We start from the raw sequence: 21,170 nt of genomic DNA, 5'->3' as shown, positions 1-21,170 counted from the left end.
GGGGGGGGGGGGGGGGGGGGGGGGGGGGGGGGGGGGGAGTCTGTGTGGGATGGTCTTCAGGGGGGTTGGTGTGGACTTGACAGGCCAAATGGCCTGCTTCCACACTGTAACAATTCTATGAGCCAAAAAAGGAAATTTTAGGGTATACCTAGCACGCCACTACACAGAGCATCACACTGTACCATTGAGATGTAACTCTAGAATATACAGATCATCACCTACTGAAGAAACATCTTTAATGTACCTAAATATGTCAAAGTGCCAAGGGTGCCCATCAAGAGCATGAACTAGCACTTGGTAAAAGTATGTACTACAAATTCGTCCGAATTGAACTACCTCATAGTGTCCACGAGGATGAGACTGATAAACCAACTCTTCCACCGGCTATTGAAAGATTTAATTTTTGCTCTTTCTCTTAACTGAGACAGAAGCAGGTAAATGACGGAAGGGATAAAGAGAGCTGAGAAATTAAGGAAAACTTATACATGGGGACAATAGGTACCACAAACCTGAACAGTAATTTGCATTTATGTAGCACCTTTAGCAATTTGATAAATTCCAAGATGTTTCATTGGAGCATTATCACATAAAAAAAATTGACACCAAGCCAAAAAGGGGTGTGACTGAACGCTTGACCAAAGAAGTTTTAAATCGGGTCTTCGTCTATGTTGGAAACGTTAGCTCACTTTCTCTCCATGCATGCTGCCTGACCCGCTGTGATCTCCAACGTTTTTTTGTTTTCAGTATAGATCCCAGCATCTGCATTAATTTGCTCCTACCTTAAATCGAGTCTTGGTAATTTTACAATGTGTATTGAATAATTAATTACAGGAAAACAAAAATTCAGGGGTTATGGGTGGAAAGGTAGATGAGGCATTGGGCTAGAAACTCTGAAGGAGACAGGGAGAGAGACAGCATCCTTCTATGCTCCAGCCAGAAGTGAGGAGTATGAAGGCACGACAAACAGTGGACAGCCAAGGGGATTGGGAGAAGCCAGGGGTGCAATGAGGCAGAATGGTGGAAATCACAGGAGGGGGAGGGGAGATTGAACAGAAGCACGATTTAAAATAAAGTCATTAAAATTGTGTTTTTTAACCCTTTCTGTTTGGGGCTATAGATGAATGGAGCAGTAGGGGGAATTAGTGCAGTGCACGGTTTGTGAACCAGCAGCAATCCTGTTGTTTCAGGGCGCCCACGCCTAGTCCCATGTGATGCAGACTGTAGAAGCTGCTTTAATGGTGCAATGTGCCCTTTGGCGATCGGCTAAGGCAGATTTTATTTTGTTTTCCCAAATGCAGATTTATCCGTTAGTTACTATATTGGAAAGCACGAGTGTAGCGGTACACGGGTTACACAGCAGAGGCTGTCAATCAAACTGCTTCCAATGGGTTGTTCTCCACACACTGGGAATTGGGAATCACAGCGGGAATGAGAAATCTTCCAAAACGCTGCGGTGACGGGTCCGGTTAATGCAGATTTGCACAGACCGGATCTCAGTTTGCTCCCTGTATCACTAGCTCCCTGTATCACTAGCTGCAGCTGCCTGTCTTGCTAAAAAGAAACACTTACTATGTTTCTTAAACAATAATCTCCAAATCCAGTGGGAGACCGCCAGCACCAAACTGAGACATTTTCAACGAGACAGCGACGGTGGGGAGAGCACACACTGGATGTGTTGATCCAAGAGTCTCTGCAATCTGCAGCACAAACAAAGCGGGGAGGTGTCAAATAGCGTCAGGACGGCCTCGCCCCGACCTTTATCTCTGCATTACTTTCAGCATTTTATCACTGTTGCCGTCCACTGATCTTCCCCACCATCTTACGCCTGGTTCTCAGTGTCATACAGCTCAAAAAACGCTCTTCAGCCCATCGAGTCAATACCAACAATAATTACCACTAAAGACGCGCTAATCCCAAAGTACTGCATTTGTCCCATATCCTTGAATGTTGTGACATTTCAATTGTTCATCCAAATATTTTTTAAACGTTTCCATTCCTGATTCTCACCACCATCTGAGTGATCATTTTTCTCAAATCTCCTACCCCTTACCCTAAAACTATGCCCCCTCCTGATTGATCCCTCAACCAAGGGGATCAGCTGTCCTCTATTCCCTCATAATCTAATACACCTCAACCACATCTACCCTCAGACTTCTCTGATCTTATCAAAATAATCCAAGACTATCTAGTCTCTCCTTAGAGCTCAATTTCTCCAACCCAGGCAACATCCTCATGAACCTCTACTGTACCCTCAATAGAGCTATCACATCCTTCCTGAGATGACCAGAACTGCACAAATACTCCAGCTGTGGCCTATCCAACAGTCTGTACAACTCCACCGTTACCTCCTTGCTGTTATATTCCATGCCTCAATTGATGAAAGCAAGTGTCCTTTTTGTCTTCTTAACTGAAGAGTCATCTAGACTCAAAACGTTAGCTGGCTCTCTCTCCATGGATGCTGTCTAACCTACTATGATCACCAGCATTTATTGTTTTCAATACAGACTCCAGCACCTGCAGTAATTTGCTCCTGCCTTCTTAACTATCCTATTCATGTGCTCTGCTGACTTCAGGGATCCAAGATCTTCTGTTCCTCTGAGCTACCTAGTGTCTACCATTCTTTAAATACTCCCTGATATTGTTTCTTCTTCCAAATTGCATCACCTCACACTTATCAGGGTTAAATACTGTCTGCCACTGTCCTGTTCATCTGACCAATCTATCTGTATCTTCCTATAACGTACTAACATTGCCACAGTGAACTTACAGTCATAGAGATATACAGCACAGAAACAGACCCTTTGATCCAACTCATCCATACCAACCAGATATCCTAAATTAATCTAGCCCCATTTGCCAGTATTTGGCCCGTATCCCTCTAAACCCTTCCTATTCGTGTAATCATCCAGATGCCTTTTAAATGTTGTTATTGTACCAGCCTCCACCACCTTCTCTGGCAGCTCATTCCAAACATGCACCATACTCTGCATGAAAAAATTGCCCCATAACTCTTTGTTATATCTTTCACCTCTCACCTTAAACTTATGCCCTCTAGTTTTCGACTCGCCTAACCTGGGAAAAAGACCTTGGCTATTCACCCTATCCATGCCCCTCAAGATTTTATAAACCTCTATAAGGTCACCCCTCAGCCTCTGATGCTCCAGGGACAAAAGCCCCAGTCTACTCAGTGTCTCTATATAAACTCAAACTCTGCAATCCTGGCGACATCCTTGTAAATCTTATCTGAATCCTTTCAATTTTAACAACATTTTCCTATAGCAGGGAGAGCAGAATTGAAAACAGTATTCCAAACGTGGCCTATCCAATGTCCTGTACAGCTGCAACATGACATCCCAACTCCTACAGTTAATGCACAGACCAATAAAGGCAAACGTACCAAATGCCTTCTTCATTACCATTTCTGCCTGCAATTCCAACTCGATGCATAACAAAAAGATTAAAACTTGTGCTACCCCAATCTTTATGGGTCAGTGAAACTCCAATAGGGAAATTGTCTTCGTTTTGCCATATCTACTGGATTTGATTATTTATTTGTATTTTAGTCACTGCTTAGTTAATGTCACCTAATCTCTAACTGCAGAATGAGAGGTCATAGTTTTAGGCTAAGAGATGGCAGATTTAAAAATGAGATGAGGAGAAATTACTTCTCTCCAAGGGTCATGAATCTATGGAATGCACTACCCCAGTGCGTGTGGAGAACATTGAATATATTTAAGGAGGAGACAGACAGATTTTTAATTAGTAACAGGTTGAAAGGTTATGGGGAGCAAGCAGGGAAGTGGGGAGTTCAGGCGTAGATGAGATCAACCATGATCTTCTTAAATGGTAGAGCAGGTTAGAGAGGCTGAATTGCTTACTCCTGTTCCTAGTTCTTATGTTCCTATGATAAAAGCAGAATGATACGGATGCTGGAAATCTGAAATAAAAAGAGAAAATGCTGGTTTACTCAGCAGGTCTGGCAGCATCTGTAGAGAGAGGTGTGTTGACTCTCTTTCTCTCTCCACAGATGCTGACAGATCCACTGAGTTTCTCCAGCAATTCTTTTAGACTCCAGTTCTGATGAAAGGTCACTCACTTGAAACATGACCTCAGTTTCTCTCTTCATTGCTGTTGCCATTCATGCTCAGCATTTCCAGCATTTTCTGCTTTTATGCCAGATCTCCATCACCTTTGATATTCTGGCGTATGGAGAATAATACATTCACCTGCAATCCCTCACCGACATGCCCTGTCTCTTAGAGACAGTAAGAATTGCCAATGCTGGAGTCAGAGATCAAACAGTGTGGAGCTGGAGGAACACAGCAGGCCGGGTCGGGTCCCTTCTTCTGTGTTCCTCCAGTTCCACACTGTGTTATCTATGACCTGTCTCTTGTTCTCTTGTCCTTACCCAACAATCAACAAGATTGTATCGTGTGCAAAGAATTTCCATGATTGTGAGATTAAAAATAATATGTCCCAGTTTTAGCTGGGTAAATACTGATCTGCTTATTACTCATGAGCCTGAATTAAACTCAAAAACTAGTAAAATGGATTTCAACTTTGGCCTCAATGACCAAATGGAGGTATGGCTTAAAATTCCCAGACTGTATCAAATTTGATGACTCCCAAAATGCCACAGTTTGGCCACTATGGTGACCCTCTGCTCCAGGAAATCAAGCGTGGTAACCTGATCACCAGTGGGTAACTCCAGAGCCCTGTTCAGCCACCTCCCAAACCCCTGTCATCTTCAAATTAACTACCAATACTCACTAGCCCGTCTTACATATAATGGATCTTGAACAAGTTGATAAAGTAGCTGATGCCTGCAGGTCTATACGTCGGTAAGAATTAATATCTTCGAGAAGAGGAGTGGAAAATGGGGCAAAAGTCTGGTTTGGGAGGGAAATCTTTGTGAATTGCTTTTCCAGTCATATTTCCTCTGAATGAAGCTGATATTAAACAACACTGTTAAATTGGAGAATGTAAAATCAGAGAATTTTCAGTCTTGTAATCAGGATTGGGAATGCTAACCTTGATTGATCGGATAAACCAGCTTAATATCAAGTACACTGTCACTGATTTTTTACCTATGCTAATTCAAAGGAATATATACACAAAATAACAGTGTAACCTATTCACATCTAAGAATCTTCTCTATTCTGCAGACCTGTGATCAACCTTAAGCCTGTAGTTTTTTTTCATTAACCTGTAAGGACATGTTACAACACATCTCTGGAGTAGGTGGGACTTGAATGTGGACCTCCTGGCCCAGAGGTAAGGACACAACAACAGCATAGCAAGACCATAACCTTCAGCCTGTATGCTGAGCAATGCAGCTTTTAAATTAATCAGTTCAATTCGTTCATGGAAATGAGATGTTTTATGGATATCATTCATCATGACATAGTAGTTTGCTTTCTGATTTATAATCCTCAGTTACGAATCTTTGCCCCTGTGCCTCACCGTCACACTGGCATTTCTATTCTGCCAGAGCAACTTGTTGCGATTGAACTCCTCATTACCATCCACAGAAATTGCATCAGATGGTCACTTTAGGGGTTGCATGACCTACTCCTGTGCCTTTGATAGTTTCACAATGTTGAAAATTGACCAGCTATGTCCCGTCCACAAGACAAATGCAAATACCATCCCATCTGTCTACTCTTGACTATCAGCAAGGGTAGCATTCTAGGCCCAACCAGCGTCAGTTGCTTTATCAATAACCTTCCCTACATCATAAGGTGAGAAGTGAGTTTTGCTGGTGATTATACAATGTTCAGCAGCATTTGCAAACCCTCAGACAAAGCAAATTGTGTCCATATGCAGCAAGTCTTAAATAATGTTTAGGCTTTAGCTGATAAGCATCAAACAAAATATGCATCCACCAATTCCAGGCAAAGACCATCTCCAACAAAAGTGAATCTATCAGCCCATATCATTCACTATTGGTGAAGTCCCCTGGGTGTTATCATTGACCAGAAACTGAACATGGACCAGACATTTAAATACAAGAGTAGGTCAGAGGCTGGTAATTCTGAGATGAGTAACTCATATCCTGACTTCCTAAAGCCTGTCACTATGTACAAGGCACACGTGATGGAACATTTCACACATGTCCACAGCTCCAACGACACTCAAGAAGCTTGACACCATTCACGAGAAGTAGCCTGTTGATCACCATCCCATCCATTAACTTAAGCATTCACTCTGTCCACCACAACAAACAATAGCACCAGTGTGTAGTCAACTGTATACAAAGTGAGAGCAACAGCAGCTTCCACACCCATGACCTCAACCCCCTGAAGGACAAGGGCAGCAAAAACATAGAAGCCTCTCATCTGCAAGTTCCCTCCAAGCCACACAATATCTGACTTCGAACCATATCACCATTGCTGCTTCATGGCTGCTGGCTCAAAATCCTGGAAGCCACAAAACAAAAATGCAATGCAGCACTTTGAGAATATGGCTCACCACCATGCTTTTAAGGGCAATTACAAATGGGCAACAAACGTTGGTCTTGCCAGCGATGCCCGAATGAAAGAAATTTTTTAAAAAGACCACACAATGCATTAGGGTGTCGGTCACTCATCTGAGTTTCATGTGAGTCATTTCTTTGTGTAAGTGCTGGAAATACTCAGCAAATCTGGCAGCATTTGTGGAGAGAAACAGGGTTAATGTTTCTAGTCTGTGACTTTCAAATAGCTGCTCTGATGAAAAGCCACTGCCCTGGAACTTTAGTTGTGCTTCCCTTCCAACCAGTGATGCCTGACCTGTTGCATATTTCCAGAACTTTTTGTTCCTATTTCAGATTTCCAACATCTGCAGTAAATTTACTTGCAAATTCTACACTATCTTGTCACTTTTATAAATATGCATGGTTCTGCGAGTTGATTTGAGTGGCTAGATGAATCATACCAAGCAGAAAGATCCCAGGTACAAAAACAGAAATTGCTGCTGGAAACTCTTAATTCTGAGGAACAGTCACTCGAACCGAAATGTTAACTCTGAATTCTCTCCACACATGCTGCCAGATCTGGTGAGCTTTTCCAGCAATTTCTGTTTTTATTTCTGATTTACAGCATCAGCAGTTCTTTCAGTTTTTAGAAAGATCCCAGGTTTTGCCTCTGTCCTGATCTCATATATGCAGCATGAAGGATAAGCACTATTTGCCTCGGGTTCTTTAGTCAACCCACCAAGTTGCACACTTGAGGTACGAATTACCCTGCCAAAGTTCATCATGGAATCATCATCATAGAATCCCTACATTTTGGAAACAGGCCCTTCAGCCCAATAAGTCCACACTGACCCTCAAAGCATCCCACCCAGACCCATCCCCTTGCTTATCTCCTCATGGGTAGCAATGAGATGGTCATAACATCACTTGAAATTCTATTTCAGTCAAGAAGTTTATTCCTCATAAAGAAAAGGGAGGTTATAAAATTAGGGATGAATACACAACAAAAAAACCATCATGGTTTTGAATGGAGGCAAATTAATATTGCAGAGATTTTTGACACCTCAATTGTCAAGCCTGTGAGATTAGTCAGAAACTCACCTCATTAATGGAATGAGCACTGTTCCTGAGTTAATAAAATCAACTGCACAAACTGAGCGAAACTGCTTTAAGGCAGGACACATTGGATTCAGTTGATCTGTGAGATACTTTACTCTGTCCCGTGAGGGGATAGATAATGGAAAATTAATGGATAGCACTTGGGTGGGGGATGGAATTTAAGATTGCAAGCCCTGCTCTCTTCAGTAATACACGTCTCTGAACTAGAGAGAAATGGACATCAACATCTATTTTTTGGATGCATTCAAAAACCAAGAGAATGCTAGGATTTGGCTTTTGTCTTATGCTTCAGATCAGTTCAATGTGAAAACTATAGCCCTTTAAAAGGGTCCAAAGTTACTCTCACTTTCTATGTACCTCCTCTGATAAGTTATCTAATTTAAACAGCAGATTGAATTCCGACCCAGTTCTTTCATCCAAACATAACTTAATTATCCCTCATTTTGGCAGAACATCATTTCTGATTCAACTCCAGCATTGAAAAAAAAACACAAACCAAAATGGGAAGCTTGCAGGAAATGGGCGGTTACACGTTACTATCATATAACTATGCAAGAATAAGCCCAAGGAATGTTGCGCTAAGATTGGCACAAATACAGACTCAGCAGCTTCATGGTTTAAAGTCATGCTAACACAATGAACATTCTGGCACTGTTGTGGCAATAAGAAAAATCAGGTGCAAGTTATACAAATGGTTTAATCTGTGCTGAACCACACTCCGGCTGGATTTACCAGTTACCATTAATAATGACTTCATGAAGCTAACTGGTCAGTCGTGATTCAGACACATGTTATTCTAAGATACTGATCAACAACAGAGGCACTGGCCACAGTACTGGCTTATGTAGACACAGCTCACGCAAACCCGACAATAATACATGAAGCACAGAATATCTATTTCAAACAGAAAACTGTTTCTTCCAATGGTCTGATCTATTTTATAATAAGGCTGGACTCTCCTCAGCTCATTTAATCTCATCTTGTAAGTGATAAACTAAAAGTAAAATGTCCAATGAAGAAACATGACGGTTTCCCGCATCCCAAAGAATATCAATCAAGATCCAAAATAGCATTCTTCACCTTCACCATTGCAGTACAGTGACAAAATGCACTACAGCAACTTACCAAGGCTTCTTCAACAGCACCTTCGAAATCTGCGACCCCCACTCCCATAAAGAAAAGGGCAGCAGATGCAAAGGGACATCACCACCTGACGCTCCTCTCCACACCGTCCTGTTTTGAAACTGTATCGTTGTTCCTTTACAGTCACTGGGTCAAACTCTGGAAATACCCCCCTTAACAGCACGAATGGAGGTGGCTGCATTGGATAGATTGCAATGGTTCAACATGGCAGTTCACTACTTCAGGAAATTAGGGATTAGGAACAGATGTTGGACATGTCATCAGTACTTGCACCCCATGAAAAAATGTGATGAATGAACAATATTCATTACTTAACCCAAGCTTTTTGTCTTCCACAGATCTGAATCTGATCATTCCAGTTGCATCTCACTATTGATATCTTTTACCATTGGTTACAACCTTATACCAAAAGATAATCACAGGGAATGGTCAATAATGAGACTGTGTAGTGTCCACTGCAATTTCTTCCTTGTGAGTTCTCTACATAATGGCAGTTCTTTGGCCATTATTCATCGAATTATAGCAAAATGTCTCAACCCTTTTTTTAACTCCAGATAGGACATGAAGCCAAACAGGGATCAAAACGGTGCTGTTGGTACTAATCTGATCTATATAACTATCTAGCCAATGAGGGAATTGACCAAACTGTCATTTCTTTAATACATCTAAATTTCTCATTTGCATTTCATTTTCATTATTAAAATATTATGAGTCTGTTATTTCCCACTGAATGTTTGGTGATAGTCTTTCTTTAAGCAGAAGAACTTGTCACCGGCTGGAGTCTGAAATGGGACGAGTGAATTCCGAAGCATGTTTAATTTATACCCAACTGATCATTGGGTCCTGATGAATGGCATCTTGCAGCCCACAGAACGAACAATGTGAACAATTGGCACTGCCTAGTACCTTCAACTGCTTTCCCTCATCTTGTTAATGCAGGATAAATCTCCACTGATCTTTGATGGATTCCATTTTCAGGCACGGCTTTTAATCTATTGCCATAGAAATGGGTTTTGTGCAATCCCATAATTCCAGCCGATCACAAAATGGAAATCTTACATTTGTGTGCCAATTACTTCTTATGCTTATAACTTCAGTTTATGCAATGGATGAGTTTTGAACACTAATAAGAACATCTCTAACCCACTAGATGTCAATTATGTCCCCAGGACAATGCATCAAATCTTGTTTTATTCCTCCTGGTTTTACCACATTCTTCAATATTATTTTGCTTCGCTTTATTAAAATTAGTTTAGGTGAATTCAACTCCTGGAATTTTTAATATTGCCCTCCCTGAGATTTATGCCAATTTCTGGCCATATCTTTCAACAGATGATTAATAAAATCCTCCAAAAATGGTGGGAAGGAATAATGTCTGAGACTACAAGGTGTAGAGCTGGATGAACATAGCAGGCCAGGCAGCATCAGAGGAGCAAGAAAGCTAACGTTTCGGGTCTGGACCCTTCTTCAGAAATGGGGGAGGGGAAGAGGGCTCTGAAATAAATAGAGACAGGGGGAGGTGATGATGGAAGGTGGATAAAGGAGCAGATAGGTGGAGAGAAGACAGACAAGTCAAGCAGGCAGGGATGAAACCAGTACAGGTGAGTGTAGGTATGGAGTTGGGATGGGGGTTGGTCAGGGAGGAGGGAGAGGCAGGTAAGTGGGAGGGAAGACGGACAGGTCAAGGAGGCAGGGATGAGGCTAGTAGGTAGAAAGTGGGGGTGTGGGTTGGTCAGTGAGGTGGGAAGAGTGGATAGGTGGGAGAAAAGACGGACAGGTCAAGGAAGCGGAGACGAGATGGGCTGGTCTTGGGATGAGGTCGGGGATGAGGAGATTTTGAAGCTTGTAAAGTCCACATTGAGACCGTTGGGCTGCAGGGTTCCCAGGTGGGATATGAGGTGCTGTTCCTCCGACCTTCAGGTGGCATCGCTGTGGCAATGGAGAAGGCTCAGGATGGACATGTCATCCAAGGAGTGGGAGGGGGAGTTGAAGTGGTTCGCGACTGGGAGGTGTTGTCGTTTGTCACGAACTGAGCGTAGGTGCTCCACAAAGCAGTCCCCAAACATCCGCTTGGTTTCCCTGAAGTAGAGGAGGCCACATCGGGAACAGTGGATACAATATACTATATTAGCGGATGTGCAGGTGAACACCCTGTTTAATGTGGAAGGTTTTCTTGGGGCCTGGGATGGAGGTGAGGAGGGAGGTGTACAGGCAGGTGTAGCACTTCCTGCAGTTGCAGGAAAAAGTGCCGGGGGTGGTGGGGCTGGTGGGGAGTGGGGAGTTTGGAGCGGACGAGGGAGTCGCGGAGAGAGCGGTCCCTTCGGAACGCAGATAAGGGTGGGGAGGAAAATATATCCTTGGTAGTGGGGTCAGATTGCAGGTGGCGGAAGTGGCGGAGAATGATGTATTGGATCCGGAGGTTGATGGGGTGATAAGTGAGGACAAGGGGAATTCTGTCTTTGTTGTCATTGTGGGGAGGGGATGTGACGGCTGAGGTGCAGGAAACGCGAGAGATGCGGTCGAGGGCGTTTTCGACCACTGTGGAAGGGAAATTGCGGTCCTTGAAAAACAAGGACATCTGGGATGGCCTTGAAAAACGAGGACATCTGGGATGCCTTGAAAAATGAGGACATCTGGGATGAAAAGTCAAAACCCACCCCCCTCCCCACATTCTTAATTCTTAATGAACGCAGCCTCACCAGTCCTCTGTGATAAAAAAAATTCCACAAAATCACAACCGGGAGAAGAATTCCTCCTCATCTCTGTCTTAACTTTACAATCTTTCCTCTGAGATTATGTCCACTGGTCCCCTTAGGCTCCCTCAAAAGGGGAAACAACCTTACTGCAACTGCCCTGCAAAGTCCTAAAGACCAATGAGTACAGGCCCAATCTACTCAATATCTCCTCAAAAGACAGTACCTCCATACCCAGTATCAGCCTAGTGAACCTCTCTGGACTGCCTCCAATGTCAATTAATCTTTCCTTACATAAGGGGCCCAAAACTTGCTCCTTTTCTCAGTTACTCACATTATTCCATTTATAATTGCCTGCCATTTCGCTAATCTTTGAAACATCTCTTCAATCCATCTAGCTTGTTTGGAATGGTTTGGTTCTACTTTGGTAATACAATTTGATATGTTCAGCAAATCCATTTTTTTCTAATGATTCCTCAGGGTGTAGACATGGTGAATAAGGCCTAAATTTATTGGCCACCTCTAGTTACCCTTGAAATCATGATGGTAAGTCACCTACCTGAACCACTGCAGTTCAGGATATTAAGGTACTCCCACAACCCAGTAAGATCTAGAACTTTAACCTAGTGAGAGTGAAGGAATGGCACTATACGTCTAACTCAGGATCAAGAAGAACTTCAGATGATGTCATTCCTTCACACCTCCTGCCATGTCCTAAAAGATGGTGGAACATGCAAGTTTGGAGGATCCTGTTGAGGTAGCATTGGGGCTAACGGCAGAACATTCTGTAGATTACATAGCAAGTGGAAGGACTAGTCACTTAATCTAATAGATGGAGAAACATTCAAGCAGACAGCTTTGACCCGCAAAGTGCTAAATGTCTTGAAAGTTTCTGCACATGCATCCAGGCAAGTGGAAAACGTACCATCACACCTCTGAATTGTACCTTGTGGGTGATGAAAAGTTTTGATGAGCCAAAAGGTGAACCATTTGCCACAGAACAGTCTCTCTCTCAGCAAAGGCAATTATACAATTATTCCATTGGGGTTCCTGTTCAATGATGATTTCCAGGATGCTAATGGTGGGGCCAAATATTATCAAGGGGAGGCTCTCTCTTGTTGAGGGTGGACATTGCCTCATAGGGGTATGGCAGGAATTATTCTTGCCACTTACTAATTCAAGCCTGGAGAAGCAGGCTGCTTTGTCCTGGATGGTGTCAAGCTCACCTAGGTCTTAATGCCTGTTGATAGGGGCTGCTTCATTACCTGTGGAATTCTGGATTGCATTAAACATTGTGCAATCGTCAGTGAACATCCACATTTCTGATTTTACATCAGAGTGAACGTTATTGATATACCCACGCTAATTTTGAATTTTAAAAAGAAAACAATTAATGTGATTTCGCTGCCTCGACCAGAAACTATCATCCATCCCTAATTGCCCTCAAGAAGTGGTGAGTTGCCTACTTAAATTGTTAGAATCCATGTGGTATAGGTACCACTGTTAGCGCCATTAGGAAGGGAGCTCCAAAATTTTGACAGTGAAGAAATGGTCAAATAGTTCCAAGTTACGATCGTGTGTGGCTTAGAAGCTAACTTGGAAGTAGTGAAACTCCCCTGTATCTGCTTCCCTTGTCCTTCTAAGTGGTAGAGGTTGCAGGTTTGTAAGGTGCTCTTGAAGGTGCCATGGTGTGTTACTGAAGTGCACCTTCTAGGTGATACACACCATGCAACGGTGGTGAAGGGAGTTAATGAAGTGGACGAGATGTCAGTTGAGTGGGCTCCTTTGTCCTGAATGGTGTCAAGGTTCTTGAGTGTTGTCAGAGCTGCACTCATCCAGCCAACTGGGGAATATTCCAGATGGCAGGCAAGCTTTGGGGAGACAAAAGGTGAGAAACTCTTTGCAGAATCCCAAGCCCATGACTTGCTCACACAGTAATTATTTGGCCAGTCCACATTAGTTTCTGGTCAATGGTAACCTGCAGGATGTTGATAGTAGGTGAAAGTTATGGCGTTGAATGTCTATGAAGCTGTCCTGTTGAGATATCCTGATGTAATTGGCCTCCAGCTTCCTTCCTTTGTGTAAGACATGATTCCAAAATTAACCTCAGTTTTCCTCCAGGTTCTGTGTTATCACATTTGGTCAATGTAGCTTTCAGGTCAGGAGCAGTCTTCCCTCACTTCTGGTTTTCAGCTGTTCTCTTGAATCTTTGCCCATAACTGCAATGAGTTCTGGAACTATGTGGTCCTTGCAAAACCCAAACTGAGCACTGGTACATTGGAAGCATTTACTATCCAAAATATCTGAACAATTTCCATTGATTCTCCATGCATTATTGCCACCATACAGAGATTCATATTATTAAGAACAATTTTCCAATTCATATAGCTAATTTCCATTCATTTCATAAGTTTTTTTGATAAAGCACATCTTACTTATGGAACTTTTTCAACTAATTTAAGAAAATCTAAACAAATTATATTGGATGTGAAAAAACAATGCCAACCAATTCAGTAGTAAGTATGCATGTTGACAGGGACACAGACCAAGATAGAGTACACAGTATGAGCCAGTAGTAGCAAAGGCTTTCCTCAAGCGACAATGCACATTCCCAAACTGCCCTGATATTACATAATTGTACCATGTTACACCATACGAAAAGGAACCTTTACTGAAGTAAGGTAAATGATAGAGGTCAATTTCTTACAGATATTCTGTGGGTGAGATCAATTGATTCCATCTAATATACTCAATCTGCAGAGAAATTATATTCCTATTGGGGTCCCTCAGTAGAACAATGTGGAATTATGGGTCATTAATGGTTAGTCTGATATTCACATATTTCTCCTGCAATGGAGTCAATCATCTCAAGCCGTCTTTAGAGTTGGAACTTCCTTGTTTTAATCATCTGTTATAGTCTTCATGGGTTTCCTCCGGGTGCTGTGGTTTCCTCCCACAGTCCAGAGACATGCAGGTTAGGTGGATTGGCCATGCTAAATTGCCCGTAGTGTTCAGGGAGGTGTAGATTAGGTGGGTTATAGGGGGATGAGTCTGGATGGGATGCTCTGAGGTTCAGTGTGGGCTTGTTGGGCCGAAGGGCCTGTTTCCACACCGTAGGGATTCTATGATTCCTTTGATGGTCCTGCTTTTCTTCCACACACCTGAGATAGGGAGATTCCTCCTGGGAAAGCCCATCGGTGTCAATATGGTATGGGGGGGAAATGCAATTTTAAAAGTGACACCGTGGCTCACATGTACCTAGGCGTGTACAGAAAATTAAATCAAAGAAATCAGAAAGGGCCCTCAAACTATTACATGGATCTTCCACATGGTCCTTTTAACATATTTTCAAGTATAGCTAATCCCCTGACTACAATGAATGGCCCCTGTCACGGACTTGCTCTGGAAATGATGTAAACTCTGGATAACTGCACTTGGGGGTTTTAATAGTGTAGATGCTGCATCACTTGAATTCAATAACAATGTTTTCACTCATCATAATCTGCTGAAGATGGAAGACAGAATAAATGCTGGGGGTTGGGGGGGGGGGGGTCTAGATTCATTCTCCATACAGTGCTGCTGCATAGATCTTCTCACACAGGCAACAAAAACAGACCTTCCCTGTATCTATACACACATGGGGTTTCTACACGAAGAAATGTGCAATGGTTCCACCAATGTATGCACCCTTGTGCATATGTGTGATTCCTGATGGAATAAGAAAAATATTTTCTAAATGCTTCACAGCAATGAATTGTTTTTGCAGTTGTAATTTAGAAAAACACAGCAGCTGAACCATTGGCAACACAAATAAGATAAATAACCAGAACAGTAAGTGTCTCACTGATGTTGGTTGTTGGCCAAGCGTTGGTCACCGGTAGAAATATTTGAATAAGGCCATAGGATGTTCTTTGCCCACCTGAAGTTAATGGCTGGTCCAAATAATAATACTGCTGGCCTTGCTTGCTACAGGTAGCCTGGAATCTGCACTATAGTTTCTAAACTCCTTGAAGGAACACCATTGTGACTCAGAAAGGAGAGTACTCCCAATAAGGAGGGAAGGAAAGGACAAGACACTGATTCAAAGATGCAATGTGATTTTCCCTGCAGCCTGTGGCTTTAACCGCTGTTGAACATTCAGCAAATGTAAAGTGATTTTTTTTGAGATTTTTGAATTTCCAACCGTGGCTTTGAAAGGTTGGGATCACGTCATAACTGAGGTCCGCATAACTGAACCGCATAACATGCGGAACACAGCTCGGTCAGAAAGATAGCACAATGGATCCGGCTAAGCACAATGGATCCGGCTAAACACAAAGGACACTGAACATGGGGTTGTTTCAGATCTCAAACAAAATACTGCAGATGCTGGAAATCTGAAACAAACACGCAGAATGCTAAAGAAACTCAGCAGATCTGGCAGCATCTGTGGAGAGAAAATACAGTTGACGTTTCGAGTGTGGTATGATTTTTCAGTTCTGTAGAAGTGATACTGAATTCAAAACATTAACTCTGTGTTTTTCTCTCTCCACAGATGCTGCCACACCTGCTAAGGTCGTCGAGCAATTTCTGGTTTTGCTTTACAATTGCATTATCCAGTTTTCGTTATTTCCTGCTGTAAGAAGCGACAAACACGTGTCTCCCCTTTCCCTCAATCCAATCCCAAAAGGCTGCCCACGGATATTGATATTTTCTAACCAACCTGCTCAGAAATGCTAATACACACATCTCTAGAGCAGAAAGACGAATCTCCCGAGTCAAAGGTAGCAAACGCTACCACTGCAGCAGAACAACCCTTTGCAATGGGCTGTACGATTGCCCAAGACTCTGCCTGTCGCTACCGGTTTCCAGTAAAAGTCCTGGAGCCGGAACCCCTCCCTTTCTGCTGATGGTTTCACCCCCTGCGGATATGGCACCTGGTTAAATAAACAGGGCAAAGCATTATTTCAACGTTCATGGCTCTTGCATCCCTGAAATTCCTGTTACAAAATCCCCGGACGCGCAATAAACGCATTTCAGTGCACTGCTGGACTGCCAAGTCAGAGGTTTGTACAAAAGAAACATTAAACGCCGATTTCAACCCTGATGCAACCGTGGAAAATGTAACCACAAGATGGTCTGTGACATGTGAGTCGATTTTATGGGCAGCGAATGAGACTGGGGAGAGCGAGTAGCATCTTGTGCTAGGATTGTGGATGTACAGCAGACGGCCTTGTCCTTTCACAGTAGGATACATTCGATCACCAATATTAATTTCATAGAGAACATTCAGAAAGGCATCCTCCAAATGCAGCCAAGCGCCCGATCTGACATCTCAATCAAATAAAGGGCTGGCATTAAATTGGACTGGATTCTGGCACCCTAATCGAATCTCGATTTCCCTCTTACTGCTTTAGCCGGCTCTGTCTCATTTGCTTTGCAAATCTCTGCATTACATTGAACAGAGATGTTGAAGTGGGCAAGCTGGAAAAAGGGGGGCAAGGGAACGCTGTCCTCTAGCTGGGAATAAAGCTGTCCAAGTGGGTCGTGAGGGGCAGCCGCGGGTTTGGACAGGGGATCTCCCGATCCCTATCTGGGGTCAATTCCGTACGTTTTCCCCTCCCCAGCGGGCACGAAGTAACGCGAAAATTAATCGTCACAAAATAAACCCCGTTTGCAGCTCGGAGCACACTGCCACCAGAGAGGTTTCTTTTTTCACGAGAGAGGAGAGGACTGTACAGCGAAGCTGGCTCACTGTCAGTGCAGGAAGAGAGAAAGCAAATGTGTGGGACTCACCTCCTTCTCCTCTGGATCCCACAAGAACAACCGAATGCATCAGGCGACAGCGAGAGGCGTGAAATACGGCAGGTTCAGTATCCCAGCGACGCCCAACGGCAGCCAGCGGACCGTGCAGAGAAAGCAGAGGCAGTGAATGGAAAGGTTTATTGAGGAACACAAGAGACCGATGGTAAGTGTTAATCGGGTTCCTGTTTTTTTTGTTTTGGTTTGTTGTGGCTGCTGCAATGAATGGGACTTACCCGATTTCAGCATTCGGCTTTTAAACCTGACGTTGCTGACCATAGTGACAGGTTTAAATCCCTCCGACCCTGGTGCGCCCGGAGTCTGATTCCCCGGCACAGCCAGGAAACTGACACTGACAACAGTGAAACTGGTACCCAGCGCTAGGAGCGGGCCAATCACAGGCAGGCAGGCGGGCACATGTAGCCAATCGCGGACAGGCAACTGAGCAATAGCCAATGGCATTCAGGAGCCGGACACATCCAGCCAATCACAACACAACCTCCACCGTCCATCACGGGCGAGCACCCAAAACCTCGAGCCAATCATAGAGCCAGTAGCTGGAGCAATCAGGTGTAAAGGAAGTGTCAAAGAGAACCAATCAGAAACGCAGCGTGGGAGGAATGAGCCAGTCAGGAGCACATGCAGGGAGAGGGTGGAATATCAGAGCCACATCTGGAGGAAAAACAAACAAAGATAAAGTGAACACATAGGCACTGACATCGTCAAGCTCAAGGAAATGTTCAAAGGAAGACTTACAGTAGGAAAAAGTCACTGTAGAGGGATGTTATTTCTCTGACTGAGGAGGCCTCGATCCGTGGTATAAAACCTCAGAATAAGGAAGGATAAGGGTAAAGTTGCCATTGTCCCAATGGACCATAGGGCTGCTCTCTCATTGGAGAGAAATAACTGGTGGTTGTTTAACCCGAGGATCCTATTGTCTAACCTGAGGGTCACCAGACCTCAGGCAAGGGGCAAAGTTGAGAAAGAAAGTCCTTTATGGTAACCTAAACTGGTGCAGGAATTGAATCCATGTTGTTGGCATCATTCTGCATTGCAACCCAGTCATTCAAGCTAATGCTGATAGCATGGGTCCAAGTCCCACCATGACTGAGGTCACAATGAAGGTTCTGCCTTCTCAATCTGCCTGTTGCGTGGTGACCCTCAGGGTTAAACACACCACAGCTGTTTCTCTCTGATGCCAGAGCAAAAATTTGGTCCTTTAGGACTATGGTGACTTTGTCTTACATCAGGAAAGATATACTTTCTACAGAGGGAGTGCAGTGGAGATTCTCCAGACTAGTTCCTGGGACTGACCTGGAAAGAGAGATTGAGGACACTGGGTCTACATTCACTGGAGTTCAGTTGAATGAGAAGTGATCTAATTGAACCTTATGAAATTCTAAAAGGACTACACAGAATGGCTGCAGAAAGGATGCTTTGCTGTCTATGGGGATCTAGAACTAGGAATCACCAAAAGATCCTCAGATATCACTTTCCAAACCCATGACCACTTCCATTTAGAAGGACAAGGCGAGCAGATACATGAGAACACTACCACTTATAAGTTCCTCTCCAAGCCATTCACCATCCTGACTTGGAAATGTATCACTGTTGCTTCACTGTCACTGGATCAAAATCCTGGAATTCCCTCCCTAAGGACATTGTGGGTCTATCTATAGCACGTGGACTGCAGCGGTTCAAGAAGGCAGCTCACCACCACCTTCTTGAGGGCAACTAGAGACAGGCAATAAATGCTGGCCAGCCAGCGACACCCATGTCCCATGAGTGAATAAAACAAAACTAGGGGACACAGTCTCAGAATAAGGGGCAAGCGATTTAGGAATCTGCAGGCAGTGTGGGAATTCGGTGTAGATGGAAAGAGGTGCTTTTTCTTGCTTTTTTGGTTCAGTTCATAAGGTACTTTTAACAGGATAAATTGAAGCATAGGATCAGGGGCCTGGCACAAAAGAAAGAATGATGTCAGAGGAAAACATAATTTCACTGGTTGGTAATAGCTACTAATTTGACTACAGAGGATAAGTTACTTTCAGATGGAAGGTAAACAAAATGTTTGCATGTTACAAACTAAAAGACCAGAAAGACAGTTTTAAAAATCAAACCAAGAACTAAGTAAATAAAAGGACAGGAGGACAGTTTTAAAAATCAAACAAAGAAATAGTAAATAAAACAGAGATGCAGGGCTAGGTGACATGTTGTACTTGCATGATGTGGGAGCTGGTGGATATTGTTGTGGTTCATAGTGCCTACATCTGTAGCAAGTGTTGGTTGCTTGAGGAACCCAGGCTCAGAGTTGATGAGCTGGAGTCTGAGCTTCATACACTGTGACACATCAGGGAGATGGAGAGTTTCCTGGACACTGTATTTCAGGAGACAATCACATTCCTTAGATTAATTATCTTGAATTTGGTCAGTGGTCAGGGACAGAAGGGTGTGACTACAAGTGAGGCAAAAAGAGGGATCCAGCAGGTAGCGCTGAAGGAGCCTCAGCCCTTGGGCAGGTTTGAGATTCTTGCTTCCTGTGCAGTTGAGAGCGGGGGCTGTAGGGAGGATGAGCAAACTGACCATAGCACCATGGTGCAGGGAGCCATTTAAGAGGGGGAGAAAAGATAAGTTGTTATAATCAGGGAAAGTATTGTCAGAGGAATACAAACTGTTCTCTGTGGCCAGGATCAAGAGTCCCAAGGCATGTTCTGAGGAAGGGTCACCAGACTCGAAACGTTAACTCTGTTTTTTCCTTCATAGATACTGCCTGCTGAGCTTTTCCAGCAATTTCTGTTTTGTTTCAAGAGTCCCGAAGGCTGTGTTACCTGCCTAGTGCCTGGGTTCAGGATATCTTATCTGGGCTGCAGAGGAACTTTGTGTAGCAGGGGAAAGATCTAGTTGTCATGGGTCCATGTAGGTACCAACGATATTGGTGGAAAGAGGAAAGAGGTTCTACTGAGTGAATATGAGCAGCCAGGGACTAAATTAAAAAGCAGATCCAAAAAGGTAAATTAGCCACAAGCTAATTGGCAGAAGGTCAACAAGATTAAAAGGCAAACGCGTGGCTCAAAGATTAGTGTGGTAGAAACAGGTTTGAATTCATGGGACATTGGCACCAGTCCTGGGAAGGATGGAGCTGTTCCGATTGGACGGGTGCCACTTGAATCATGCTGGGACCAAATTCCTGGCAAATTGCAGCACTAGAGCTGTAGGTAAGGCTTCAAACTAAATAGTGGGAGTTCAGTTCCATGGAAAATCATGGATCAAGTTAAAGAAAGGAGTGTTGAGCAGAGGTTATTAAAATTTCTAGAATAAATAGTAGGATGGAGAGTGTGGATAGGCTCAGGAATCTAACTTCAGGCAAAGCAGATAAGGGGACAACTATGAGAAGGGAGGCAGACAACACAGGATTGCAAGTAGGAGCAAATTATTGCAGATGCTGGAATCTGTACTGAAAACAAAACATGCTGGAAATCACAGTGAGTCAGGCAGCGTCCATGGAGAGAATGCAGGCTAAACATTTTGAGTCTAGATGACTCTTCATTAGAGCTGACATGAAGTGTAGAAGGGGCCACATTTAGTGGGGGGACGGGACATGGGGAGTGTGGAGCACTGGGGGAGAAATGATGTTGATAGTTCAGATTAAGTGACTGGAATATGAGAAGGGCAGAATAATGGTGTGTCTAATTGCCAGACTGGAGAGAACACACAGTCCCACTGGGGTAGGGGGAAGGGAAAAAGGACATGGTGACAGAGAATGGAAAAGGAAAGCTAAAAGGAAAGGAAGGAATGGGAGACAGTTCACAATTTGAAGGCATTGAACTCAATATTAAGTTTAGAAGGTTGTAAAGTGCCTAGTCTGAAGATGAAAGTACTTTTCAGTCTGGCAGTTAGACACACCATTGTTCTGCCATTCTCACATTACAATCACTTAATCTGAAATGTTAACATCCTTTCTCCCCAAGTACTGCAACCCC

General features: G+C 43.5%; 1 protein-coding gene across 2 annotated transcripts in view; it reads right to left on the bottom strand.

The window, feature by feature from the left end:
- Window positions 1-17,540, bottom strand: part of septin5a (septin 5a) — a 129,992-nt gene extending 112,452 nt beyond the window's left edge. For both annotated transcript variants that reach the window (XM_048611244.1, XM_048611246.1), the window contains exons 1-2: window positions 17,427-17,540; window positions 17,185-17,195 (exon numbers count right to left, since the gene is read on the bottom strand). In XM_048611244.1, coding sequence (XP_048467201.1) covers window positions 17,185-17,195; window positions 17,427-17,469 — 54 coding nt within the window. In that variant the 5' untranslated portion in view covers window positions 17,470-17,540. The remainder of the gene's footprint in view (window positions 1-17,184; window positions 17,196-17,426) is intronic.
- Window positions 17,541-21,170: the final 3,630 nt, after the last annotated feature.

The sequence above is a fragment of the Rhincodon typus genome, chromosome 24 (assembly GCF_021869965.1).
Source record: "Rhincodon typus isolate 14 chromosome 24, sRhiTyp1.1, whole genome shotgun sequence".
In the NCBI taxonomy this organism is placed as follows: Eukaryota; Metazoa; Chordata; class Chondrichthyes; order Orectolobiformes; family Rhincodontidae; genus Rhincodon; species Rhincodon typus.
The sequence above is the reverse complement of the archived record's forward strand: the minus strand, read 5'-3'. Positions and strand labels throughout refer to the sequence as shown.